Raw genomic sequence first — 25,283 nt, forward strand, 5'->3', positions numbered from 1 at the left:
AATATTCATTCGTTTTTGCTCTCTCTCTCCTTCCCCCCACTGTCCATCGCCACGACAGTGATTACTGTGAACTGAACTTTGCGTCACTTTGAAACTGGTCATTTACCCCTATACGACGATAGAGCTTGATTGATCCTGTTATCCTAATTCTGTGTACATGTGTGTTTATCATTGCTGAACTGTTGCATTTATTATCCTTCTGATTAGAGTACTGTGTTGCTTGTTTCTTTAATAAAACTTTCTTAGTTCTAGTAATCCAGAATCCAACTGAGTGATCCATTTCTGCTGGTTTGGCAACCCAGTTACGGGGTACGTAACATAACTAACTGAAGGACTTCATGAAGTACATCTTGCCGACTGTTTGTGTGAAAAGACCTTAAACTTGCTAGAACTGAGGATGAATCTGAACATATCAATGCTTTGGCTTGTCTGGCTTTCTGCACCCATTGCAATGCAACCAACACTGCCAGCATCTCCACTGTAAACACCCCTAACTTATTAGATGTTCTTGTGCTGATTCCAATTTCTTTTGCTGGTATTACCACCCCAAACCCTGTCACTCCTGTTTCAGGTTCCTTTGCACCATCTGTATAAATGTGAGTATAATCACTATACTCTTCCATCACATGACAGTTAAATGAATTTACCAAATCTGTTTTATATCTTTCTTTCCTTTTTACCTCTAACAAATGCCAGTCTATGTCAGGCCATACAAGCTTCCATGGAGCTACAACCGGATAAACTACTGAAGGACTTATCCTCAGATCAAACACTCCACATTCTTTCGCGATATCATTCCCTACTCAACTAAAGGTATCCCTCTGAAACCCTTCCAGCGCTGAAATGGATGACGCGCAGGTAATGACCCCGCATGCGTAATGGCTCATCAGTGGCCATGACGGGAAATGAGGAAAGGTGCAGCTGACTCCTATCGCTAAATCATATCGTTTCCTTGTGGCCCAGCAGAGCATGCTCTGCGGCGTGGTGGTTGGGGACTGCTGGTCTAATGAGTCACTAAGCTGGACTTCCATCTGGGCACTATAAAAGATTGTGTGGCCATATTTTAAAGAATTTGTTCTACCTGTTATCTTTGCCAGTGTTGATCACAGTAACAATACACATGCAGGTTATTGGGATCATTGGCTACCATAATTTACCCCTAGTACAGGCATGTGATTGGACAGTCATGACCTAGGAAGTTATATGGCAATGTAAGAACAGAGGTGTTTACTTGGTGTTTGGCGTAGGCATGTTGTGTTGTTGGCCATGGAGTAATTAAATATAAAAGGAAACATCTAACTGCAATGAGTCAAATACAATGGAAAAAGGCAAGCCGGATGTCTTTGTTCCAGCCATGTGGTAGAAGCAATGGGTGACACCATTTTGCGAGACTGTTCTGCAACCTCCATTTTGTGAACTGGTTTTGCTCGGATGTAACTGGATCAAACCACTTAGAAGTGAACAAAATAAAGCATCTACTGATAACCAGCTGAAATAGAGATCATTTCCAAATAAGACATTGTTTGTGAGATGCTGATATATAACACCTTTCAGCCTTGAATTCATCAACCGGTCACAGCAGCTCCATGCAGTGGGCCATCCCCCTTAACAATCTCTGAAGCTATGATTGAGGGTAAAGGTCACAGGGGTACTCTGTGGCTGCCCATTTCCCTTCCTTCTCCTGGCAGTCACCCAGGTACTGCACTCCTGAATCCTAGGGGTGACCAGCTTCCTGCAGCTCCTATCTATGACTTCTATATGAGTCAAAGGTCATCGAGCTGCAGTTCCTTAACATATTCTATAAGGAGCTGCAACTCAGTGCACCTAGTGCAATTATGGTTATCCAGCAGTGTGATGGACTTCCAGAATTTCCCCATTTCATACACAGAACAAAACACAGCCCCGGAGCCATTCTTGCTGCACTAACTGGGCCCTAACAAAAGAGGAATGAAGAATAATGTCATGGTCTGATCTGTGAAGTCCGCATTCCGGTTCACGGCCCGGTCCATGCAGCCGTATTCCAGTTTTTCCGCTTTTCCATTGTTCTGTTGGTTGCGCTAATGAAGGCACATGATTCGCGTTTGGGCAGACACATAAATACCTCTAGAGACCAGGGCTTGGCTGCTGGATTGTTCCTGTCCAAACCCCTTCTTTGCCCCTTCCTTCTGAAGCCTTGCCTCGCCTGAAGCCTTGCCTAGACTGAAGCCTCACCTTGCCTTGCCTTGCCTCGTGTAAAGCTTTGCCTTGCCTGTAACCCTCGTCTGCAAACTTCGCCTGCACCACTGACAAGTTCAACCACTGGAGCAAGATAAGGAACTGTCTACTGTTGTTTTGAACTGCCTCTGTGTCCACGCCTTTGCTATGTAGGTCCGGCTGTTTGCCGCTACCTAGTGTTGGGAACCATCTTGTCGTGTTCAGCATTCTGTGTATTAGTCGCAGCCCTACATCCTGTTCCCAAGGAAGGGTCCCGGCTCTATGTTCTGTGGATTAGTCCTGGCCCTACGTCCTGCTCCCAAGGAAGGTTCCTGGCTATGTGTTCTGCATTCCTGTCTATCCCTCAAGCAAGGCTCTGCGTTCCTGTCTCTCCTGCGAGCAAATCAAGGCTTTGTGTTCTCGCCCAGCCCAGGAGTATCTTGTCCAGCCTGGTGCTGGAGTCTCTCGTACTGTCCAAGAACTTCGTCTAGTGCAAGTCACATCCAAGAACCTCGTCTAGTCCACGCCACGTCCAAGTCAAGGCTTTGTGTTCTCGTCCTGTCCGTGTGCCTCATCCAGTGCTGTAGCCATGTCATATCCTCACCTAGATCCGGGGTCTGAGCCCGAGTCAAGACACAGGTTTCGGTTCCTTGTCCAGTCTCTGGCTCGGAGTCCTTGTCCAGGTTCCAAGTTCCAGGTTCCTAGTTCCTCATCCAGTCCCGCCCCTAACTCTAGTCCAGTTCCTAGTACTACAGAGTCTGTGCCTTGCATTTGGATCCGCTCCCAGCGCCCCCCTTATGACAAATAGAGAAGAAAAAGAAACTTATCAGCCTGATATCGCCTAAGCCCAATGAGCCAATGACACTCCAACACTGACCCACTCATACAACGACCACTCCGCTTGTTCCTACCTGATTATTATTCACCTTTCCAATACATCCCGTTCACTGATTGGATGCAACCAGCTCTGCAATCTGCCCTGAAGCACTACTGTTTCATAAGCTTCAGCCACATACCGAAGTGATATCACTGCTTCCTCGTGTGCTCCTCCTCGCTGATTGGTGCAGTTTTGGAAGAGAGGGAAGAATAAGATTCATGACTTAAATTGTTGGCCTGGGTTAACATTGCGTATTTAATTAATTATTTGTTGAGCTACTTTGCAGAACAGGCTTTTCCAGCCCATGTGATCACAGAGAGAAGTTATAAATTCCTTAGAGGCAACGGTTGCAAATAAACCCCGGTCACCTGTTCTGCAAAGCCTTGTGCTAACCATTACACTACCGTGCTGCCCCATTGATATTTGTGTTGAGAAGTTAAACTAAAAGCTCCAAATTAGTTAAGAGTTGAGTAGTGAATTGCCTAACGTGAGTCTGGTAGCGATAAGTCACCACTATCACTCCATTAGATAGAAAGCATATTTCCTCATTTTTCATCAGTTTTAATTTTGGTAGCAGGTTGCATTGACAACTTGTCTGAATAATTATAGGCATCCTTTTGAGTAATGGGGAATCCTGGAGGCAAATGCGAAGGTTCACCATCTCCACTCTACGGGACTTTGGGATGGGCAAGAAAACTATTGAAGGTAAAATCATTAAAGAAGCCCATTACATGATAAACGTGTTTGAATCCCATAAAGGTAAGTCCAAGTGAGTAAACATAAAAAGCATAAAACTTAGAACATTGCTGTATAGTAAAGGCCCTTCAGCCCACAATATTGTGTTGTCCTTTTAACCTACTGTAAGATTATTAATCTAAACTTTCCCTCTGACATAGCCCTCCATGCTTTGATTGTCCATGTTGCTATCAAAGATTTTCTTAAATGTCTCTGATATATCTGCCTCCACCAGCACTTTTCATGCACTCACCACTCTCTTTCTTTCTTTTTAAATCTTTTTATTGAGTAAGTATACAAAAAAGGTAAGCCATATAAACATTAATACAATGTTAAAGTATAATAAAATTCCAAAAGATAACAATACCAAAAAGAAAATACTACAAACAATGTAATTTAAGCATAAGAAACCAAGATAACATAATAGTATACTAGATTTTATATATATCAATGGAAAAAAAGAAAAAAAAAACCCCAAAAAAAACCCACCGTGCAACTAACTAAAAGCAAAGCAAAGCAATGGGCTAACTTGAAACCAAACAGAGTTAAACTTAAAATCACGTCCTCAATCCCGACCTCCATTAAAACAGTGAAAAAAAACAAGAAGGGTAAATATTACATTAAATGAAAATATCACCACTCTCTATGTGAATACTTACTAACATCTCCTCCGTACTTTCCATCAATCACCTTAAATTTATCCCCCCTCATATTAGCCATTTCTACACTGGGACAAAGACTCTGGCTGTCCACTCAATCAATGTCTCTTGTAAACCTCCATCAAGTCACCTCCCATCTTCCTTCACTCCAAAAACAAACCCCCCAGCTCGCTCAGTCTCTCCGCAGTGGAATGGGAAGCAGTGTATTTCATCAGTGCAATAAAAAGTACCAGGAATATGTATTCCAGAAAAACCCTTTGGTGTCTCAATGTGTGTTTGCTCAGCCTTTAGTTCACTGGTTACTGACCTGACTGAAGTTTGTCTTTGTATTAAACTATGCTGCCAAAGTCAAGAACTAGACATCAACAAAAAGAGTCAATTCAGGATACTTAATAAAGAGTTGAAAGTTCAAATTTATTGCCCAAGTACATTATGTCAGCAGATAGTACCCTGAGAGTCATTTTCCTGCAGGCATTCACAATAGAACAATGAAATACAGTAGAAACAATGACAAACAACACTCAAAAAAATACTGACAAGCAACCAATGTTGCAAATTGTGTAAATATAAACAGATAATAATAATAAATAGCCAGAACTGGAAAATAGCAGCAATGACAATATTCATGGTGATTAGTATAAAAAAATTTACTTGGTTTCATTCATGACTATTAATACATATCAACAATTTCCTGAAATATCCTGACATAAGTGCCCAAATTTCAGAAAATATGTAAAACATATCCCTTACCTTAAAGAGAAATCATAAATGATGCCCTGTTCTCAAAATATCATCCTACTAATTGGTTATAAACCATATATGAAATTGTAACATTGTGCATCTCGCATCTAATCACCACAAACATATAACCACAATATACGAGGGGTGATTGATAAGGTAGACGGAATCAATTTTAGAAAACCTAGCACATTTATTTTTCAACATAGTCCTCTCCTACATTTACACACTTCATCCAGCAGTCATGCAGCATACGGATCCCTTCTTTGTAGAAGTCGGCGTCTTGGACCTCCAGAAAGGGTCCACAGCAGGAGTGGTTGATAAGTTTGTGGCCTAAAGTAGAAGGAAATGAGTTATTAACTTCAAATTTTCCACATAATCACTCAAAGAGTTGCACTGCATGTGCATGTAACGAGAGATATATAACTTGCCGGCTGGTGGAGTAGTGGCATCAGCACCGGACTTCAGAGCGAAGGCTCGTGAGTTCGAATCCAGCCAGCTCCCTTGCATACTTTCCATCTATGCTGGGTGGAGCATCAATCTAGCAACTCAGGCTTGTCAAAATAGGAAAGCCTGCTAAAAAAAAAAGCCGTTATGACAGCTGCCCGATGACTCCAGTCGGAGTTAAGGGCTTTCTTCTTCTTCTTCTTCACTGACTCGTCATTAGTTGGATCTTCTAGGTGCAAGTATATTTTTGCTGCAATCACTTGCAAAACCTTGACTGCACACAGGTCTCCAAACATAGATCTCCATTTAACTAATTAAGTGACTTCTAAAACCATTTGGCTGCACCCATGATGATTTGGTGAGTCATATTAAAGGGGGGAAATACTTATGTGATCAATTATTTTGTTTTTTTTTATTATTTGTAAATAATTAGGCCACTTGGTAGAGATCTGTTTTCACTGTAACATAAAAGAGTCTTTTTGTGTTACCAGTGTCAAAAAAGCCAAATTAAATCCATGGTGATTCAATGTTGTAAATCAATTAAACACAGAAAACTTCCGGGGGGGGGGATGAATAATATTTATAGGCACTGTACATAACATATAGAAATCAATAAGTGAAAATCACCAGAAATATGTTGAATTCAAAGAGGAAACTGAAAGACTATTCAGGACACTTAATAAAGAGTCGAATGGTATTCTGCATTTTCCGTAACTTGTGAATGATCTGTGTTTCTGCAGGCCAAGAATTTAATCCAACCATTCAGTTAAATGCTGCTGTGGGCAATATCATCTGTTCCATAGTTTTTGGTGATAGATTTGATTATGATGACCAAACATTCATCAGTTTGATAAAGAGAATAAATGAAAATGTTCAGCTTGCTGGTTCTTCAATGGTTCAGGTAAATAAGACCCTAAGACCATAAGACATAGGAGCGGAATTAGGCCATTTGACCCATCGAGTCTGCTCCGTCATTCAATCACAGCTGATCCTTTTTCCCCTCCTCAGCCTCACTCCCCAGTCTTCTCCCCATGACCTTTGATGCCATTGTCAATCAAGAACCTATTAAGCTCTGCCTTAAATACCTCCACAGCTGCCTGTGGTACTAAGTTCCACAAATTCACCATCCTCTGGCTAAAATCTCATTGTTCACCAGAAGTGCAACCACATATTCAGTACCATTACTCGTACGTCTGCTCGTTAATGGAAATATCTGATCACCCAATCATGTGGCAGCACTCAATGCATAAAGACATGCAGACATGATCAAAGGATTCAGCTGGCGTTCAGACCAAATGTCAGAACGGGGGAAATGTTAGCTTGACTGTGCAATGATGGTTGCTGCCATATGGGGTGAGTTCAGTATCTCAGAAACTGCTGATCTTTTTGGATTTTCACACACAGTTTCCGGAGCTTACAGAGAATGATGCAAAAATTAAAAAAAGAAACAGCTGGTGACAGCAGTTCTGTGGGCAAGAATGCTTTGTTCATGAGAGAAGTCAGAGCTCCGGTCCAAGCTGACAGTAAGGTGACAATAACTGAAATAACCACACATTGCAACAGTGGTGTGCAGAAGAGCATCTCTGAACACACACCACATCGGACTTTGAATTGGAAGTACTGCAGCAGCAGAAGACAAGCAGCATATGGTTTATTAGGGACAGGAGCTGCCCAATAAAATGACTACTGAGTCTGTTTCAATTGTTGTTTATTTGGAAAAAGTCCCAGCAGATATTTTTGGGATTTGCAAGTACCTGCCCTTCAATTCATGAACAAAGCAACTTATATAGTCGACTAGTGAGTTTGTGACAGAGAAATGTTCTCCATTGATCTATCAGTAAGCCACCATTGTGTACCATCCAGTAGTTCCACACATTGGTCAGACATGGCCTTTAGACTCTGTGGATCTGTCCTTTCAGACATATGTTCTTGATCAGAACAACTGTGGTAATAAACACCTATCAACATCTGTAATTAACATCAAAGATCAACTTTATTTGCCATACACAGTAGTGTGCCAAAGTCCCAAGCTCAAATATGTAGCTACAGTGCCTAAGACTTTTGCGCAGTACTGTATATTGGTTAAAGTAGAAAAGTGGCTGGGAATCAGAAATGAGAGCACTTAGATTTGTTTTAGCTCAGTAATATTAAGTGTTATTTGAAAACTGGGAAGACATAATATACAATACTGTACAAAAGACATAGCCCCCTTAGCTATAGATATGTGCCTAAGAATTCTGCACAGTACTGTACATTTGCGTGTATTAGGAACTTGTTGTGGTGAGTTAACATAGAACATAGAACATTACAGCACAGTACAGGCCCTTTGGCCCACAATGTTGTGCCGACCCTCAAACCCTGCCTCCCATATAAGCCCCCACCTTAAATTCCTCCATATACCTGTCTAGTAGTCTCTTAAACTTCACTAGTGTATCTGCCTCCACCACTGACTCAGGCAGTGCATTCCACGCACCAACCACTCTCTGAGTAAAAAACCTTCTTCTAATATCCCGCTTGAACTTTCCACCTCTTACCTTAAAGCCATGTCCTCTTGTATTGAGCAGTGGTACCCTGGGGAAGAGGCGATGGCTATCCACTCTATCTATTCCTCTTATTATCTTGTACACCTCTATCATGTCTTCTCTCATCCTCCTTCTCTCCAAAGAGTAAAACCCTAGCTCCCTTAATCTCTGATCATAATGCATTCTCTCTAAACCAGGCAGCATCCTGGTAAATCTCCTCTGTTCCCTTTCCAATGCTTCCACATACTTCCTATAGTGAGGTGACCAGAACTGGGCACAGTACTCCAAGTGTGGCCTAACCAGAGTTTTATAGAGCTGCATCATTACATCGCGACTCTTAAACTCTATCCCTCGACTTCTGAAAGCTAACACCCCATAAGCTTTCTTAACTACCCTATCCACCTGTGAGGCAACTTTCAGGGATCTGTGGACATGTACCCCGAGATCCCTCTGCTCCTCCACACTACCAAGTATCCTGCCATTTACTTTGTAATCTGCCGTGGAGTATGTCCTTCGAAAGTGTACCACCTCACACTTCTCCAGGTTGAACTCCATCTGCCACTTCTCAGCCCACTTCTGCATCCTATCAATGTCTCTCTGCAATCTTTGACAATCCTCTACACTATCTACAACACCACCCACCATTGCGCCATCTGCAAACTTGCCAACCCACCCTTCTACCCCCACATCCAGATCGTTAATAAAAATCACAAAAAGTAGAGGTCCCAGAACAGATCTTTGTGGGACACTACTAGTCACAATCCCCCAATCTGAATGTACTCCCTCCACCACCACACTCTGCCTTCAGCAGGCAAGCCAATTCTGAATCCACCTGGCCAAACTCCCTGGATCCCATGCCTTCTTACTTTCTGAATAAGCTTACCATGTGGAACCTTGTCAAATGCTTTACTAAAATCCATGTAGATCACATCCACTGCACTACCCTCATCTATATGCCTGCTCACCTCCTCAAGGAACTCTATCAGGCTTGTTAGACACGATCTGCCCTTCACAAAGCCACGCTGACTGTCCCTGATCAGACCATGATTCTCTAAATGCCTATAGATCCTACCTCTTAAAATCTTTTCCAACAGCTATCCCACCACAGACGTAAGGCTCACTGGTCTATAATTACCCGGACTATCCCTACTACCTTTTTTGAACAAGGGGACAACATTCACCTCCCTCCAATCCTCCAGTACCATTCCCGTGGACAACGAGGACATAAAGATCCTAGCCAGAGGCTCAGCAATCTCTTCTCACCTCGTGGAGCAGCCTGGGGAATATTCCGTCAGGCCCCGGGGACTTATCTGTCCTAATGTATTTTAACATCTCTAACACCTCCTCTCCCTTAATATCAACATGGTCCAGAACATCAACTTCACTCATATTGTCCTCACCATCATCAAGTTCCCTCTCATTGGTGAATACCGAAGAGAATTATTCACTGAGGACCTCGCTCATTTCCACAGCCTCCAGGCACATCTTCCCACCTTTATCTCTAATTGGTCCTACCTTCACTCCTGTCATCCTTTTTTTCTTCACATAATTGAAGAATGCCTTGGGGTTTTCTTTTACCCTACTCGCCTTTTCATGCCCCCTTCTTGCTCTTCTCAGCCCCTTATTAAGCTCCTTTCTTGCTTCCCTATATTCCTCAATAGACCCATCTGATCCTTGCTTCCTAAACCTCATGTATGCTGCCTTCTTCCACCTGACTAGATTTTCCACCTCACTTGTCACCCATGGTTCCTTCACCCTACCATTCTTTATCTTCCTCACCGGGAGAAATTTAGCCCTAACATCCCGCAAGAGATCTCTAAACCACATGTCCATAGTACACTTCCCTGCAAAAACATCATCCTAATTCACACCCGCAAGTTCTAGCCTTATAGCCTCATAATTTGCCTTTCCCTAATTAAAAGTTTTCCTGTCCTCTCTGATTCTATCCTTTTCCATGATAATGCTAAAGGCCAGGGAGCGGTGGTCACTGTCCCCCAGATGCTTATCCACTGAGAGATCTGTGACCTGACCCGGTTCATTACCTAGTACTAGATCTAGTATGGCATTCCCCCGGTCGGCCTGTCCACATACTGTGACAGGAATCCGTCCTGGACACACTTAACAAACTCAGCCCCATCTAAACCCTTGGAACTAATCAGGTGCCAATCAATATTAGTTGGTGGGACGTGCAACTAAAAGAGCGGCAATATTTAACAAAATAGAGAATAAAAAATATGTAAAGAATAAAGTTAAAATATGAGATAAAATGTGCATAAATGCATAAACACCTGCATGTATTTACAATGTAAACAGCATTATAAAAAGTGATTTAAGGTGTTTAAGGTGCAGTGCAGTGATGGGGGTGATAGATAGAGGAATGTAGGGGTGGTTTACAGTAACTGGAATGGTTGATCAGATTAACACTACCTGGGTGAAGACACTTTTCAGATGGCATGACATTTTTGTTTTAATAGCCTTATAGCATTTTCCTGAAGGGATTTTTTGGAAAAAAAATTTTGATGAATGGGTAGTGCCTGCAATGATTTTTCTAGCACACCTAATTTCACATTTTTAATGATTTGTTGCCATTTCTCTAATCCATGCAGGCTTTTGGTATTGATGATCAATTGCTTGTTTTGATGTTGAACTGGCTCTCACGACCAGACTGTGTAACAGTTTCTTCCCCCAAGCTATTAGACTCCTCAATTCCCAGAGTCTAGTCTAACACCAACACACACACACACAACACTCCACTCCCTTTGCAATTTTCGCTCATTTCTTTCTCAATTCCTGTTAATAGATTGTTTGCATTTACATCATGTATTATTATATTGCAATTTGTCCTTTGCTGTGCCTAATGTCTTGTTTATTAATTATTGTACTATCTCGCACTGTTTTGTGCACTTTATGTAGTCCTGTGTAGGTCTGAAGTCTAATGTAGTTTGGTGTTGTTTCACGTAGTCTAGTGTAGGTTTGTCTTGTTTCATATAGCACCATGGTCCTGGAGGAACGTTGTTTTGATTTTACTGTGCACTGTACCAGCAGTTATGGTTGAAATGACAATAAAAGCGACTTGACTTGACTTGACATAGAATAGAACTTTATTGCCATTGCTCAAGACAATGAGATTATGGTGCTACTCCTGCCCCTACAAAACAGATATTTACAATGAATATGATATGGCTTAATTTGTTTTAAAAAATCCCATATTTACACGCAACAAGTGATTTTATAGTCCGTAACACTCAAATGCCATTGTTATGCTGGGGTGTAGCATTATTCAGCTGTAGAAACCCCCCAGGAAGAAGCTGTTTTTCAGTCTTATTGTCTTGCCTAAGAGTTTCTTAATCTCCTACCAGATGGCAGGAGATTGAACAGACAGTGTTCAGGATGGGTTGGGTCTGTAATAAGGTTATGAGCATGCTGTTAGCATTTAGAGTTGCAGATTGTCTCCAAGTCCAAGTCCAGTAGTTGAGTCCCAGTGATGTGCTGAGCTACACTAATCACTTGTTGCAGTGGTGTGTGATCAGTTTTACTGCAGCTAGACTACAACACTGTGATTACGTATGTCAGTATGCTCTCTATCGCACTTTGATAAAAGTTGGCCAGCAATGTTTGGAGCAGATTAGCTCTCCAGAAGCACCTCAGGTAGTATAGTCACTATGATAGAGTCACAGAAAAGTACTGGGTCAGCCACAGGCCTTTTGGCCCATCTAGTCCATGCTGAGCCATTGAAACAGCCTACCATGTTCCTCAGTGCCCTACCAATCACCATGCAAGACCTACCCTGGTTGGTTCTACCAAAGTGCAACACCTCGCGCTTGTCTGCATTAAATTCCATCTGTCATTTTTTGTGGATTTTTCCCAGTTGGTCCAGATTCCGCTGCAAGAGACCAAGAGAGCTTCTCAGTGATGTTCATCCACAAAAACCTGAAGCTGGAATCCCTTTCCACTAGCTCACCTTTTATGAATAACAGGGCTTGTTTGGCCAGGACCTCTTGCCCTCCTGAAGTCAATTATCTTTTTTTGTTTTCTTGATGTTGAGTGATCGGTTATCGTTCCTGCACCAATCAGACAGAGTTTCAGCACCTCCTCTCTGTTTGGTATTGCTTGTGATTAGGCCAATCACAGTCGTGTCATCTACAAATTTGGTGATTGACTTTGTAGCATGAGCGGGAGTGCAGGGATAGGTGAAGAGAGAGTGGAGAAGGGGATTCAGTGCACACCTCTGTGGGGCACTGGTATTCAGGGTTGGGGGAGGGGTGTTGATGTGCACTTGCCTAGTATCACCATCTGAGAAAGATTAGTGAAGAAGTTCAAGATCAAGTTGAAGATCGATATACGAAGACCTGCATTGTGGAGCTTGGCAGCACTTGTTCGGTAGTGTTTTGTTAAAGGCTGAGTTGTAATTAACCAAAACCAGCCTGATGTAGGTGTCTTTGTGATCTTAGTTCCAACACAGTATGAAAGGCTATTGAATTGGCATCTTTACTTGATCTATTGACCTTGTAGACAAACTGGTGCTGGTTCATGGTAGCCGGCATGATATCCTTGATGTGGGACATGACCAATCTTCTCAAGCACTTGGCAACTATGGGAGTGAGTGCCCCTGGTCTGTGGTCATTAGGCCATGTTGCCACTGATGCCCCAGGGATTAGTATGATGGTGGCTGCTTTGAAGCATGCTGCAACTAGAGCCAGGGACAATGAAAGTAGTCAGAACTTCCTTGTATTTCAGAACAATACTACTGATAGCAATGTTTTTATTTATAGCTTTATAATTCTTTTCCCATACTGAGATTTCTACCCGGTTCACACAAGAAAATAAGGAAAAATGAAATAATGGTTGGGCAGTTTATCAAAGACTTCATAACCAAGAACTACCAGACACTGGATGCAAATGATCCAAGGAGCTTTATTGATGTGTTCATGTTAAAGCAGCAGCAGGTATGTTCCACACCAGCTCATAGTTTGCATGTTACCCTTTTTATAGAATTCCAGAGTTATTGAAGTACTTTGAATTTTATCCCTCAGGACTATGGTGGGATTCGAACTCCTGTCTCTAAGGTCCTGTATTCTAAAAGGAGGATGAGGTAACCATGCTGACATGGTAGTCAAAGACACCAACAGCATGGAAAGTGTCAGGAAGTAGACGTGAGCATTAATAAAGAGAAGGGAATTGGGAAACTGAAAGGTCTGAAGCTAGATAAATCACCTGGATCTGATGTATGGCATCTCAAGGTTCAGGAAGAGCTAGCTGAGGAGTTTATGGAAGCATTACTAGTGATATTTCAAAAGTCACCAGATTCTGAAACGGTTCTGACGGACTGAAAAATTGCAAAAATCACTTCAATATTTAAGAAGGGTGAGAGGCAAAATACAAGAAACGATAGGCCAGTTAGCCTGACTACAGAGGTTGGTAAGTTGTCGGAGTGCATTACTGAAGGTAAGGCTGCTTAAAAAGATAAGATCCCATGGTACTACATGATTGATACTAGCAAAGATAAACAATGGGAGACAAAGAGTGGGAATAGGAAGGGTGTTTTCTCTTTGGCTGCTGGTGACTAGTGGAGTTCCATGGGGGATGGTGTTGGGACCCCTTATTTCACATTATACATCAATGATCTGGATGACTGAATTGATGTCTTTATGGCCAAGTTTGCAGAAAATATGAAGATATGTGGAGGGACATGTAGTGTTGATAAAGCAGGGAGCCTTCAGAAGGAGTTGGGCATATTATGAGAATGGGCAAAGAAGTGGCAGATGGAATAAAGTGTAGGAAAATGCATGGTCATGTACTTTGTTAGAAAAAATAAAAGCAGAAACTTTTTTCTAAGTGGGGAGAAAATTCAGAAATCAGAGGTGCAAAGTGACTTCGAGTCCTTATACAGGATTCCTCAAATGCTAACTTGCAGGTTGAGTTGGTAGTAAGTAAGGCCAATGCAATGTTAATATACACTTCTTGAGGGCGAGAGTATAAGTGCAAGAATATAATGCTGAGGTTTTATAAGGCATCGCTCAGACTGCACTTGGAGCATTGTGAGCAGTTTTATCTAAGAAAGGATGCTCTGGAATTGAAGAAGGCTCCAGAAGACGTTCACAAGAATTATTCTGGGAATGAATGGGTTCACACATGAGGAGCATTTGATGTCTCCAGGCCTGTATTTTTTCGAAGAATGAGGGGATCTCATTGAAATCTGTTGAATATTTGGAAGTGTGAATATTGAGAGTGTATTTGTAAAGAGGATGATTACTGTAGCTCCTATATTGGACGGGGGCGCGGGGGGGGGGGTTCTAGGAACAGAGGGCACAACTTCAGAACACAAATAACAGTGATGTAGAGTAACTTATTTAACCAGAGGGTGCTGAATTTATGGAATTCTTTGCCACAGTTGGTTGTGGATGGCACGTCATTTAGTATATTTGAAGCATAGGTTAATAGCTTCTTGATTAAGTAGAGTGTCAAAGGTTTTCAAGAGAAAGTAGCAGAATGGGGTTGAGAGGGTTAATAAATTCATCATGATGGAATAGTGGAGAAGACTTTATGGGCCAAATGGCCTATTTCTGCACATGTATCTTATGATCTTATCACCTTTTACAGGAATCAGGGAACCCAAATACATATTTCCATAAAAACAACCTGATATTCACAGTAGCCGACCTGTTTGCTGCTGGAACGAAGACAACTTTGACCACCCTTCGTTGGGCTATGCTACTGATAATGAAATATCCACAGATTCAGGGTGAGGAGCATCTGATTGATGACTGTTTTTCCTCATGTGAGAATCTGTGCTCTCACCCTGGTACTGAGTGCATTAACCATACCCTTGTGTTCCAGAAAAAGTCCACGATGAAATCACCACCGTGATTGGTTCAGAGCGGTTTCCCAGAACTGAAGATTGGAAAAATTTGCCGTACACCAATGCAGTGATCCACGAAATCCAGAGGTTTGCTAACATTGTGCCATTGAATGTCATGCACTCAACAACAGAGGACTTGAACTTCAAAGGATATTTCTTTCCAAAGGTACGTGAGGTGAAATGAGTGACTGATTGCCGGCAATTGTTCTTTGAAAGGGCAAATGGACTGTTTCTGACTAAATATTTAAAATTTCTGTGTGCAATTTTATGTAACATATAAAACTGACATATTCAACTTTTTGGAAGCATCAAGTATGGGTCAGGGGATGAGATACGGAGGGAACTTGCAGTAAAATGGACTTTGTTTTTGTTCTAATTGTGTCGTACTTGTATGATTTTCTACCATGAACATTGTTGTTGTGAACGTTCTATCTCTGGAATTTTCACTCCACTCTTTCAGAAGGGAAGGAGGTAAAGACAGGAAATTATAGACCAGTTAGCATGGCTTCACTGGTTGGGAAGGTGCTTGAGTCCATTATGAAGGATGATGTTTTGGGGTACATGGAGGCCCATGATGTAAAAAAGGCCAAAATCAGTATGGTTTCCTTCAGAGGAAATCTTGCCTGACAATTCTGTTGGAATTCATTGAGGAAACAACAAGCAGGATAGACAAAGGAGAGTCAGTCGATGATGTTTACTTGGATTTTCAGAAGGCCTTTTACAAGGTACTGTATATGAGGCTTCTAAAGATATGATGATGGTGAAAACCTTGTGATCCTATGTGCCTGTGATGTTGCTGCAGGCAGATGTCTTATTGCACCTGTGCATACTCGTACTTGGACATCTGATGATAATCTCGACCCGAGATGAAGCCCACACCCCGTCCATCACAGGCAAAGCCCTCCTCACTGTTGAACACACCTAGGTGGAATGCTAATACAAGGAAGTAGCGTCCATCATCAAAGGCCCCCATCATCCAGGCCATGCTCTCATCTCTCTACCACCATCAGGCAGGACGTTCAGAAGCCACAGGTCCCACACTGCACAGTGCAGGAGCAGTTAATACCCTTCAGTCACCAAACTCCTGAACTGGCATGAATAAAATCAGTCACCACTGCTCAGAACTGACTCTACAACCTACAGACTCACTTTCAATGATTCTTTACAACTAATGCTTTCTGTATTATCTTCATTTGCAGTGATTTTCTTCTTCTTTGTCAGACTTTGACTGCGCATAGTTTTTTTCTTTGATTATGATTATGATTATGAAGACACGCAGTCCTCTTTTATTGTCATTTAGTAATGCATGCATTAAGAAATGATACATTATTTTCTCTGGTGTGATATCACAAAACACAGAACAAACCAAGACTGAAAAAACTGACTAAACCACATAATTATAACATATAGTTACAAACAGTGTAACAATACCATAACTTGATGAAGAAGTCCGTGAGCACAGTAAAGTTCAAAGTTTCTCAAATGTCCCACAGCTCACGCAGACGGGAGAAGGAAGAAAAATTCTCCCTGCTATGCCGACCACAATCCGACTCTGAATCATTCGAAAACTTCGAGCTCTGATCAGCTCTCTGACACCGAGTGCTGTGCGCCATCTCTATCCGAACGTTTCGACCTCCTTCTCAATCGCCAAAAGCAGGCAAGGCCGCTCATTTTGAGGCCTACCCTCCGAAAGATTCCGAACCACACAGTAACGACAACAGTGACCGGGCGTTTCAGAAATTTCTCCAGGTGTTCCTCTGTGCTTTCATGTCCATTCTCCATGAACTCAGAATTGTCCATGGCCCCTATTTAACAGATACGATATCATTTTTCACCGGAGAGCTGCGCACAGGCAGGCGCGCTGCCATCATCAAATTCTGTTATATTTCTATTTTCCTGTACATGCGTGCAAGAAAATGAATCTCAAGGTAGTTCATTGTAGCATTTGTGTCACACCCTGGTAAAGGTTTCACTGCTGATGTTGTAGGGTATTTCATCTAATGGTATTCCTGTAGAAGCAGAGTTTGTGTTATTGTTAAAGATAGTGGGTGCTTCGAAATGTTAGCCATGCAATCAGGAGAGAAGGCTGGGGGGGGGGCAGGTTTTTTTTGTGCCTGACACTGGTTTGAGCCTTGATTTTTGTTCAGCAGGAGGTAAAGATAGAAGACGCTGGAGAGAACCGATCATAGGATTCAATCCGGTGGGGACCATTTTTCGATGGAGCAAGGTGCAGGAATCTGCTGAGGATCAGTGAATATGAATTTTGGAAGAGCAGAGATCCCACCTGTGCATATTTGACTGCTTAATTATAATGGGCCCTTTTTTCTTTTTTTCTTTTCTTTACTAACTCAAGTTAATATTCATAAAAATACTTCCTTTAATTATATGGGGTATACAGTCTGTTATTTCCTGACAACGAGCTGTAACAGGCCAGGAAATCACACAGCATTCACACAAACTGGGCCATGGATTGGAGAGACATCCCAATCTCACGGATTTGGCAGGGCATACACCCTAGATGTACACGACCGAAGAATGGTGGGTTTCTTGGTACTGAGCAGAGAGACTGCCAGCAAGGGATAAGGAGCAGTTTCCAGAGATGCCCAGGAAGAAAGGGAGTTCATACTTTGATACTAAACTGACATCAAACTTTGAACTTTTGCAGTAAGGCTGAGAGATATAAATGGTATCTGAGGGAGTCCTCTCTCACCCAGAAATGATAAGCACCTGGAATAAGTGTATGTTGAACTAACTGAGATATTGGAGTTAGCTTGATTAAGCAGTGATACTTTAAGAAGCTGCTTTACTCAGGACTGACAGTAGAGGTCTGAGCACCTCTGAGAGACTGGTACTGTATGCTGCCTTCAGACACAACAACTTGAGTCTCAATGTGGACAAGACCAAAATGATGATTGTGGACTTCAGTGAGGTGGAATCCAACCACTTCTCATTGCACATAAAGATCTCTTCTGTAGAGTTAGGAGCACCAAGTTTCTGGGAGTGCACATAACTGACAATCCAACCTGGTCCCTCAACACCACATCAGCGTCTCCACTTCCTGAAGAGATTGAGGCCAGTGAGGCTTCTCCTCTATTCTAGTGAATTTTTACTGAAGCACCATCGAGGGTGCCCTGACCAACTCCATCACTGTCGGCTACAGCAATTGCAAGGCGTCTGACTGCAACTCCCTACAGAGGGCTGCGAGAACTGCAGAGAAGATAGTCGGGGTCTTTCTTGCACTCATCAGAGATATTTAACAGGAGTGATATATCTGCAGGGGCCCAGGTATTGCTACTGAGCCCTCTCACTTATCCAGCAATCTCTGACCTTCGACCATCAGGCAGGAGGTACAGTGGCATTAGGAGAATATCTATCTGGATCTGAAACTACTGAACACCCCGTCACAACCCAGGACTCATCACACATGAAGTGCCAGCAGCATTATACTTTTTAACTTGTGTCATAACTGTACCTTATTATTTCTTAATTTAATCGTGGAAATATAATTTGTGCTATGTGTGTGAGTTTTCTGTACTGAGTTGTGCAGCTTTGTCCAGAAGAACGTTATTTCGTTTGGTTAAATGACAATAAACTGAACTTGAATTTGAAACTTCAGATAAGTGAGTGACAGAGAGGGAATTTCAGAGGTCAATGCACTGCTGGTTCTGTAAGGTTTCATGGCCAGGGAAGGTGCTGGGGATAAGCTCCCACTACCTATTAAATGCGAACTAAATAAGTATTTTGCTTCAGTCTTCACTACGGAAGACACTGTCAGTATGGTGGAAGTTCCAGGTGTCAGGAGTCATGAAGTGTGTGGTTGCCATTATGAGACAGAAGGTTCTTGGGAAACTGAAATGTCTGAAGGTAGCTAAGTCACCTGGACCAGATGGTGAACACCCCACAGTTCAGAAAAGCTGGCTGAAGAGATCGTGGAGGCATTAGTAATGACCTTTCAAGAATCACTAGATTCTGCAATGGTTCTAAATAACCGGAAAATTGCAAATGTCACTCTACTCTTAAAGAAGGGAGAAAGTCTAAAGAAAGGAAACCATAAGCTAGTTAGTCTGACCTTGGTGGCAGTGAAGATGTTTGAGTCGATTATTGAGGATGAGGTCTCGGGGTACTTGGAGGCACATGATAAAGTATTTGACAAATGAGAGACTGTCTAAAATTTTTCCTAACATTGATAGTCAGTGTGATAGATGTAAAACTGAGACAGCTACATTGACACATATATTTTGGTCGTGTTCTGTATTGAAACAGTTTTGGAAATCTATTTTCTCTCCAATTTCTAAAGCTTTAAAAATTAATTTACAATCTAATAAATTGGCAGTTTTGTTCGGTATAATCCCTCAATATATTCATCGTATTTCTATATCAGACCAACGTGTAATTGCATTTGTTATATTATTGGCCAGAAGGGTTATATTTTATTGAAATGGAAAGATGCCTCTGCTCCCACTTTGATACAATGGTTCTCTCAGGTGATGCTATGACTTAGTTTGTGGAAAATCAGAAGTTGAACTTTTCATGCTGTGATCATTTTTCAAAACTCGTTAGATTCTGGACTAGTTCCTGAGGATTGGAGGGTGGCTAATGTAACCCCACTTTTTAAAAAAGGAGGGAGAGAGCAACCGGGGAATTATAGACCGGTTAGCCTAATGTCGGTGGTGGGGAAACTGCTGGAGTCAGTTATCAAGGATGTGATAACAGCCTTTTCAGAATGGCAGGCAGTGACTAGTGGGGTACCGCAAGGCTCAGTGCTGGGACCCCAGTTGTTTACAATATATATTAATGACTTGGATGAGGGAATTAAGTGCAGCATCTCCAAGTTTGCGGATGACACGAAGCTGGGCGGCAGTGTTAGCTGTAAGGAGGATGCTAAGAGGATGCAGGGTGACATGGATAGGTTAGGTGAGTGGGCAAATTCATGGCAGATGCAATTTAATGTGGATAAATGTGAAGTTATCCACTTTGGTAGCAAAAACAGGAAAACAGATGATTATCTGAATGGTGGTCGATTCGGAAAAGGGGAGGTGCAACGAGACCTGGGTGTCATTATAAACCAGTCATTGAAAGTGGGCATGCAGGTACAGCAGGCGGTGAAAAAGGCGAATGGTATGCTGGCATTTATAGTGAGAGGATTCGAGTACAGCAGCAGGGAGGTACTACTGCAGTTGTACAAGGCCTTGGTGAGACCACACCTGGAGTATTGTGTGCAGTTTTGGTCCCCTAATCTGAGGAAAGACATGCTTGCCATAGAGGGAGTACAAAGAAGGTTCACCAGATTGACTCCTGGGATGGCAGGACTTTCATATGAAGAAAGACTGGATGAACTGGGCTTGTACTCATTGGAATTTAGAAGATTGAGGGGGGTTCTGATTGAAACGTATAAAATCCTAAAGGGATTGGACAGGCTAGATGCAGGAAGATTGTTCCCGATGTTGGGGAAGTCCAGAACGAGGGGTCACAGTTTGAGGATAAAGGGGAAGCCTTTTAGGACCGAGATTAGGAAAAACTTCTTCACTCAGGGAGTGGTGAATCTGTGGAATTCTCTGCCACAGAGAACAGTTGAGGCCAGTTCATTGGCTATATTTAAGAGGGAGTTAGATATGGCCCTTGTGGCTACAGGAATCAGGGGGTATGGAGGGAAGGCTGGGGCGGGGTTCTGATTTGGATGATCAGCCATGATCATAATAAATGGCGGTGCAGGCTCCAAGGGCCGAATGGCCTACTCCTGCACCTATTTTCTATGTTTCTATGTTTCTATGATTTGACTTGGAGAAAAGGTGGGTTCATTGCCTGATCCTATCATCTGATTTGAGTTAATTAAGATGGTTTCCTTCTGATTCTTTTTTAAATGGATTTGAGTTGGTGAATTGATGTTTTTCTTTTATGGAAGATTATATGGTGCATAGCTCCAGGGTTGTGATGTCAATGGTTATTTTTCTCTCTTTTCAGGTTCTTTTTTGTTAGCAGGTTTTTTTTGTTTTAGTTGCCAGGGCTTCTTTTTTTCCTTCTTTCTTTTTTCCAAAAAAAAATATTCTTAACACTTTATTTTTCTTATTATTACCTGCATTGATACATTGTTTAGCTTTCTTAATCTGTTATTTGGTAATTTAATTCCTCATTGTACATATTGACATGCTGACTTGATTACTTAAATGTATTTTTGTTGATCTCAATAATAATCAATAAAAAAGATTTTAAAATGAAAAAAAAAAATGAGGACACAGTTGATCTTGGCTGAGTGAAGAACACTGGAGATCTGCTGGAAGTCCAAATGTATCTGAAGTGTGGAATAGTTGCCAAGTTTGTTAATTCTGCTCTAGTGAAAATACTTTCAGTGATAATTATCAAAGCGAATAACAACCTAATTTGTAAATTACGTTCATAGGGCACACTAGTGATCCCTTTGCTAACCTCAGTGCTATATGACAAAACTCTATGGAAAACCCCAGATGACTTCAACCCTTCCAACTTTCTGGATGCTGAAGGGAAGTTTGTGAAGAGAGATGCCTTTACTCCTTTTTCAATGGATAAGAAGTTTAAATTACTGGATTGTAGGTTAGTGGGATTTCTCCTCTGACCTTGGCCCATTTGTTGGAAGGAATGTTTATATCAGATAGTAAAACAAACATATGTAGATGGTAGAAAATAAGTCATAGTCACTGAGCATGGAAACAGGCCATTCTGCCCACTATTCTATGCCAACCACTGTGCACCAATCAGTATCAATCACATCTTCCAGAACTTGGAACTGCTATTTTCTATTCTACTTCAGTGATTATCCAGATGCTTCCTAAATGTTGTCAACAACTCTGTTTAAACTACTGTCTCAGGCAGTGATCCTGTCTATACCCCTCAGTTTTATAACTGCACTCAAACACACCGTGGCCACTTTATTAGGTACACCTGCTCGTCAGTTCAAAATTCTAATCAGCCAATCATGTGGCAGCAACTCCGTGCGTAGAAACAAACAGACATGGTCAAGAGGGTCAGTGTTGTTCAGAGCAAATATCAGAACGGGGAAGAAATGTGACCTCAGTGACTTTGTCAGAGGAATGATTGTTGGCACCAGACAGGGTGGTTTGGATATCTCAGAATCGACTGACCTCCTAGGATTTCACGCACAACAGTCTCTAGCGTTTGCAAAGACTGATGTGAGAAGGAAAAAGCATCAGTGACTGGCAGTTCAGTTGGAAGAAATGCCTTGTAATTAAAAGGGGTCAGAGGAGAAAGGCCAGACTGGTTTAAGCTGACAGGAAAGGAACAATAACTCAAATAACGATGTGTTACAACACTGGTGTGCAGAAGAGCACCTCTGAATGTACAACATGTTGAACTGTCAAATGGATGGACTACAACAGCAGAAGACAATGAACATACACACAGTGCTCACTTTAATAGGGACAGGAGCTACTTAATTAAGTGGCCACTGAGCGTAGATTCATGGTGTTACACAACATAGAAACACATCCTCTCCTATACTGTCTCACTCAAGGGAAAACCGTCAAAACCTTCCTCATGACCTAAGTGCTTCTTCCAGGGAACATCCCAGAGATGTCCTCAGTCCCCACTCCAGCACTTTCACATTGTGAAAGAAAATCAGGGTATTATGGAAATACTCAGTGTGTAAATCAGCATCAATAATGGGTGTATGAAAGTTAACATGTTAGCTAATACCTTTTGGTGGAACTAGCAATACTTGGGAAACAATTGTTGAAGTTGCAGAGAAGTGGGGATGTCTCCGGAGATGAAGGGAATGTCCATGACAGGGTGAAGATCAAGAGAAAATAAAGATGAAGATGAGGGTGGTGCTGGCTGAGTGAGTGACAAAGATACATGGGGAGGGGCAGATAATCTGACGAGAGGAGGTGAATAAGGACAGGGGAATATGGCCAGAACAATAGGAAACACACGATGGTTGGAAATCTGAATTGAAAGAGAAAGCAGAGAACTTACAGCAAGCCATGTGGCATCTGTAGTGAGAGAAATACTGTTACCATGCATTCCCATTATAAAATGTTACTGTTCAGTGTCTTGGGGTGAGGGTGACTAACTCTGGTTTTTGAAAATTGACATTGTTTTGCAGGACGCAGGGCCTGTGCGGGGCAGCCCCTGGCCAGGATGGAGCTTTTTCTGTTCTTTACCATCCTGATACAAAGGTTCAGGTTTCAAGTCCTGCCGAATGTTACCAATCTGGAGCTTACATCAGGTGTGGGCTTCACCTCATTCCCAAAGTACCAGAACGTGTGTGCAGTCCATCGCTGATGTAAACACATCATTTCATGACTTGTCTTGTTTTATCTCCTTTTAATTATTTTTGTAACCCTCTCATCAGAGCTCGTATACAAACTGAGCTCGTTAGCTAACTATGCTAATAGCCACGAGACTCGGTGATGAGAAGGCCACCTTTCATAAGCAACACTCGTTCAGGGTTGGTATGATTTGGGGTTCAATCAAACAGGATAGTATGGATGTTCATAATTAAGCGACATAGGTTGTAGTGAACGCTGTGTAAAATACTGTCCAGACACAAATTTTGGTAGCCAAGAAATGAGAAGTTGTGCACCGTATAAAATTAGAAAGTATATTTACCAAATTGTCAATATTAACAAAAAGTTACCAAAACGTAAAAGAAAAATAAAAGGGCCCATTTCAATTAAACTAGTCCAATGTGCACTTAAGTGTTGGAGCTCATTTCTGGATTAGTCGGAGTTGTATCACTTTCCAAGTGCACTGGGCCCATGGTCTGCATCAAAAACACCTGCCACATTCTGAACTATCTCCAAAGACCATCTTGAATGAATTAGCTCTCTCTGGAGTATTGGCCCTTCCTCCTTGGAGCCATTCACTTGCATGACGCACTTCTTACAACTGGGACTCTCCCTCCAACAGCATTCTGCAGCATCTTCCCTTGTGCCCCGCATGGCAGGTATCGCCAAAAGACCCCAAACCAGACTACTGTCCTTCAGACACAAAATGCTGGAGGAACTCAGCAGGCTAGGCAGCATCTGTGCAAAGGAGTAAACAGTTGACGTTTCTGGCCAAGACATCGAATGTTTAGTCTTTTCCATAGATGCTGCCTGGCCTGCTGATTTCCTCCAGCATTTTCTGTGAGTGGCTTGGATTTCTAGCATCTGTAGATTTTCTCATCATTTTCATCTGCTGTCCTACAGAAATCTGATTCCACCCAGCTCTCCCGAATCTTCCACTGGACAGAAAGTTGCAATTGATTGACACAACATTCCTAAATTGGTCAACATGACTCCTTATCTTTAGCCGAAGCCAAAGCGCACTTTACTGCTTTTACAGAAAACTGCTAAAATAAAATACCCCACAGCACAGCAGTAGAAATCTTCACCAGAACATTATACTTTCATAATCAGAACACAAATGAGTTTCTTTATGTGGAATGTGATATTTGTCACCGGGCTAAACTATAAAGAAACAATCAATGGTGGCTTCCTAATCGCAAAGCATACATTCCTGCAAGTTCCAATGATTAGAAACATAGAAACATAGAAAACCTACAGCACAATACAGGCCCTTCAGCCCAAAATGCTGTGCCAAACATGTACTTACTTCAGAAATCACCTGGGGCTACCCATCCCCTGTATTTTTATAAGGTCCATATACCTACCCAGGAGTCTCTTAAAACAACCTATTGTATCCGCCTGCACCACTGTGAACGGCAGCCCATTCCACGCACTCACCATTCTCTCCATAAAAAACACCCTAGACATCTCCTCTGCACTTTAAAACAGTGTCCTCTCGTGCTAGCCATTTCAGCCCCGGGAAAAAGCCTCTGGCTATCCACACGATCAATGATGATGATGATAAGGCCAATGCACCGTATGCCATCTTAACCACAGAGTCAACCTGCACAGCATCTTTGAGTGTCCTATGGACTCAGACTGCAAGATCCCTCTGATCCCTCCAAACTGCCAAGAGTCTTACCATGAATACTATATTCTGCCACCTGCATCATATTTGACCTACCAAAATGAACCACCTCAGACTTAGCTGGGTTGAACTCTATCTGCCACTTCTCAGCCCAGTTTTGCATCCTATTGATGTCCCGCTGCAACCTCTGACAGGCCTCCATGCTATCCACAACTCCCCCAATCTTTGTGTCATCAGCAAATTTAGTAACCCATCCCTCAACTTCCTCATCCAGGTCATTTTTAAAAATCATGAAGAGAAGGGGTTCCAGAACAGATCCCTGAGGCAGACTACTGGTCACCGAA

The 25,283-nt window shown here is 42.1% G+C and overlaps 1 protein-coding gene across 1 annotated transcript; it reads left to right on the top strand.

Annotated features, from left to right (window-relative positions):
• Nucleotides 1-871: 871 nt before the first annotated feature.
• LOC134352286 (cytochrome P450 2K1-like) lies at nt 872-23,304 on the top strand. The gene is made up of 9 exons (XM_063059575.1): nt 872-875; nt 3,680-3,829; nt 6,390-6,550; nt 12,944-13,117; nt 13,258-13,263; nt 14,772-14,913; nt 15,009-15,196; nt 21,428-21,576; nt 23,133-23,304. The coding sequence occupies exons 1-9, from the start codon at nt 872-874 to the stop codon at nt 23,302-23,304; spliced, it is 1,146 nt and encodes a 381-aa protein (XP_062915645.1).
• Nucleotides 23,305-25,283: the final 1,979 nt, after the last annotated feature.

Source organism: Mobula hypostoma, chromosome 9 (assembly GCF_963921235.1).
Source record: "Mobula hypostoma chromosome 9, sMobHyp1.1, whole genome shotgun sequence".
Taxonomy (NCBI): Eukaryota; Metazoa; Chordata; class Chondrichthyes; order Myliobatiformes; family Myliobatidae; genus Mobula; species Mobula hypostoma.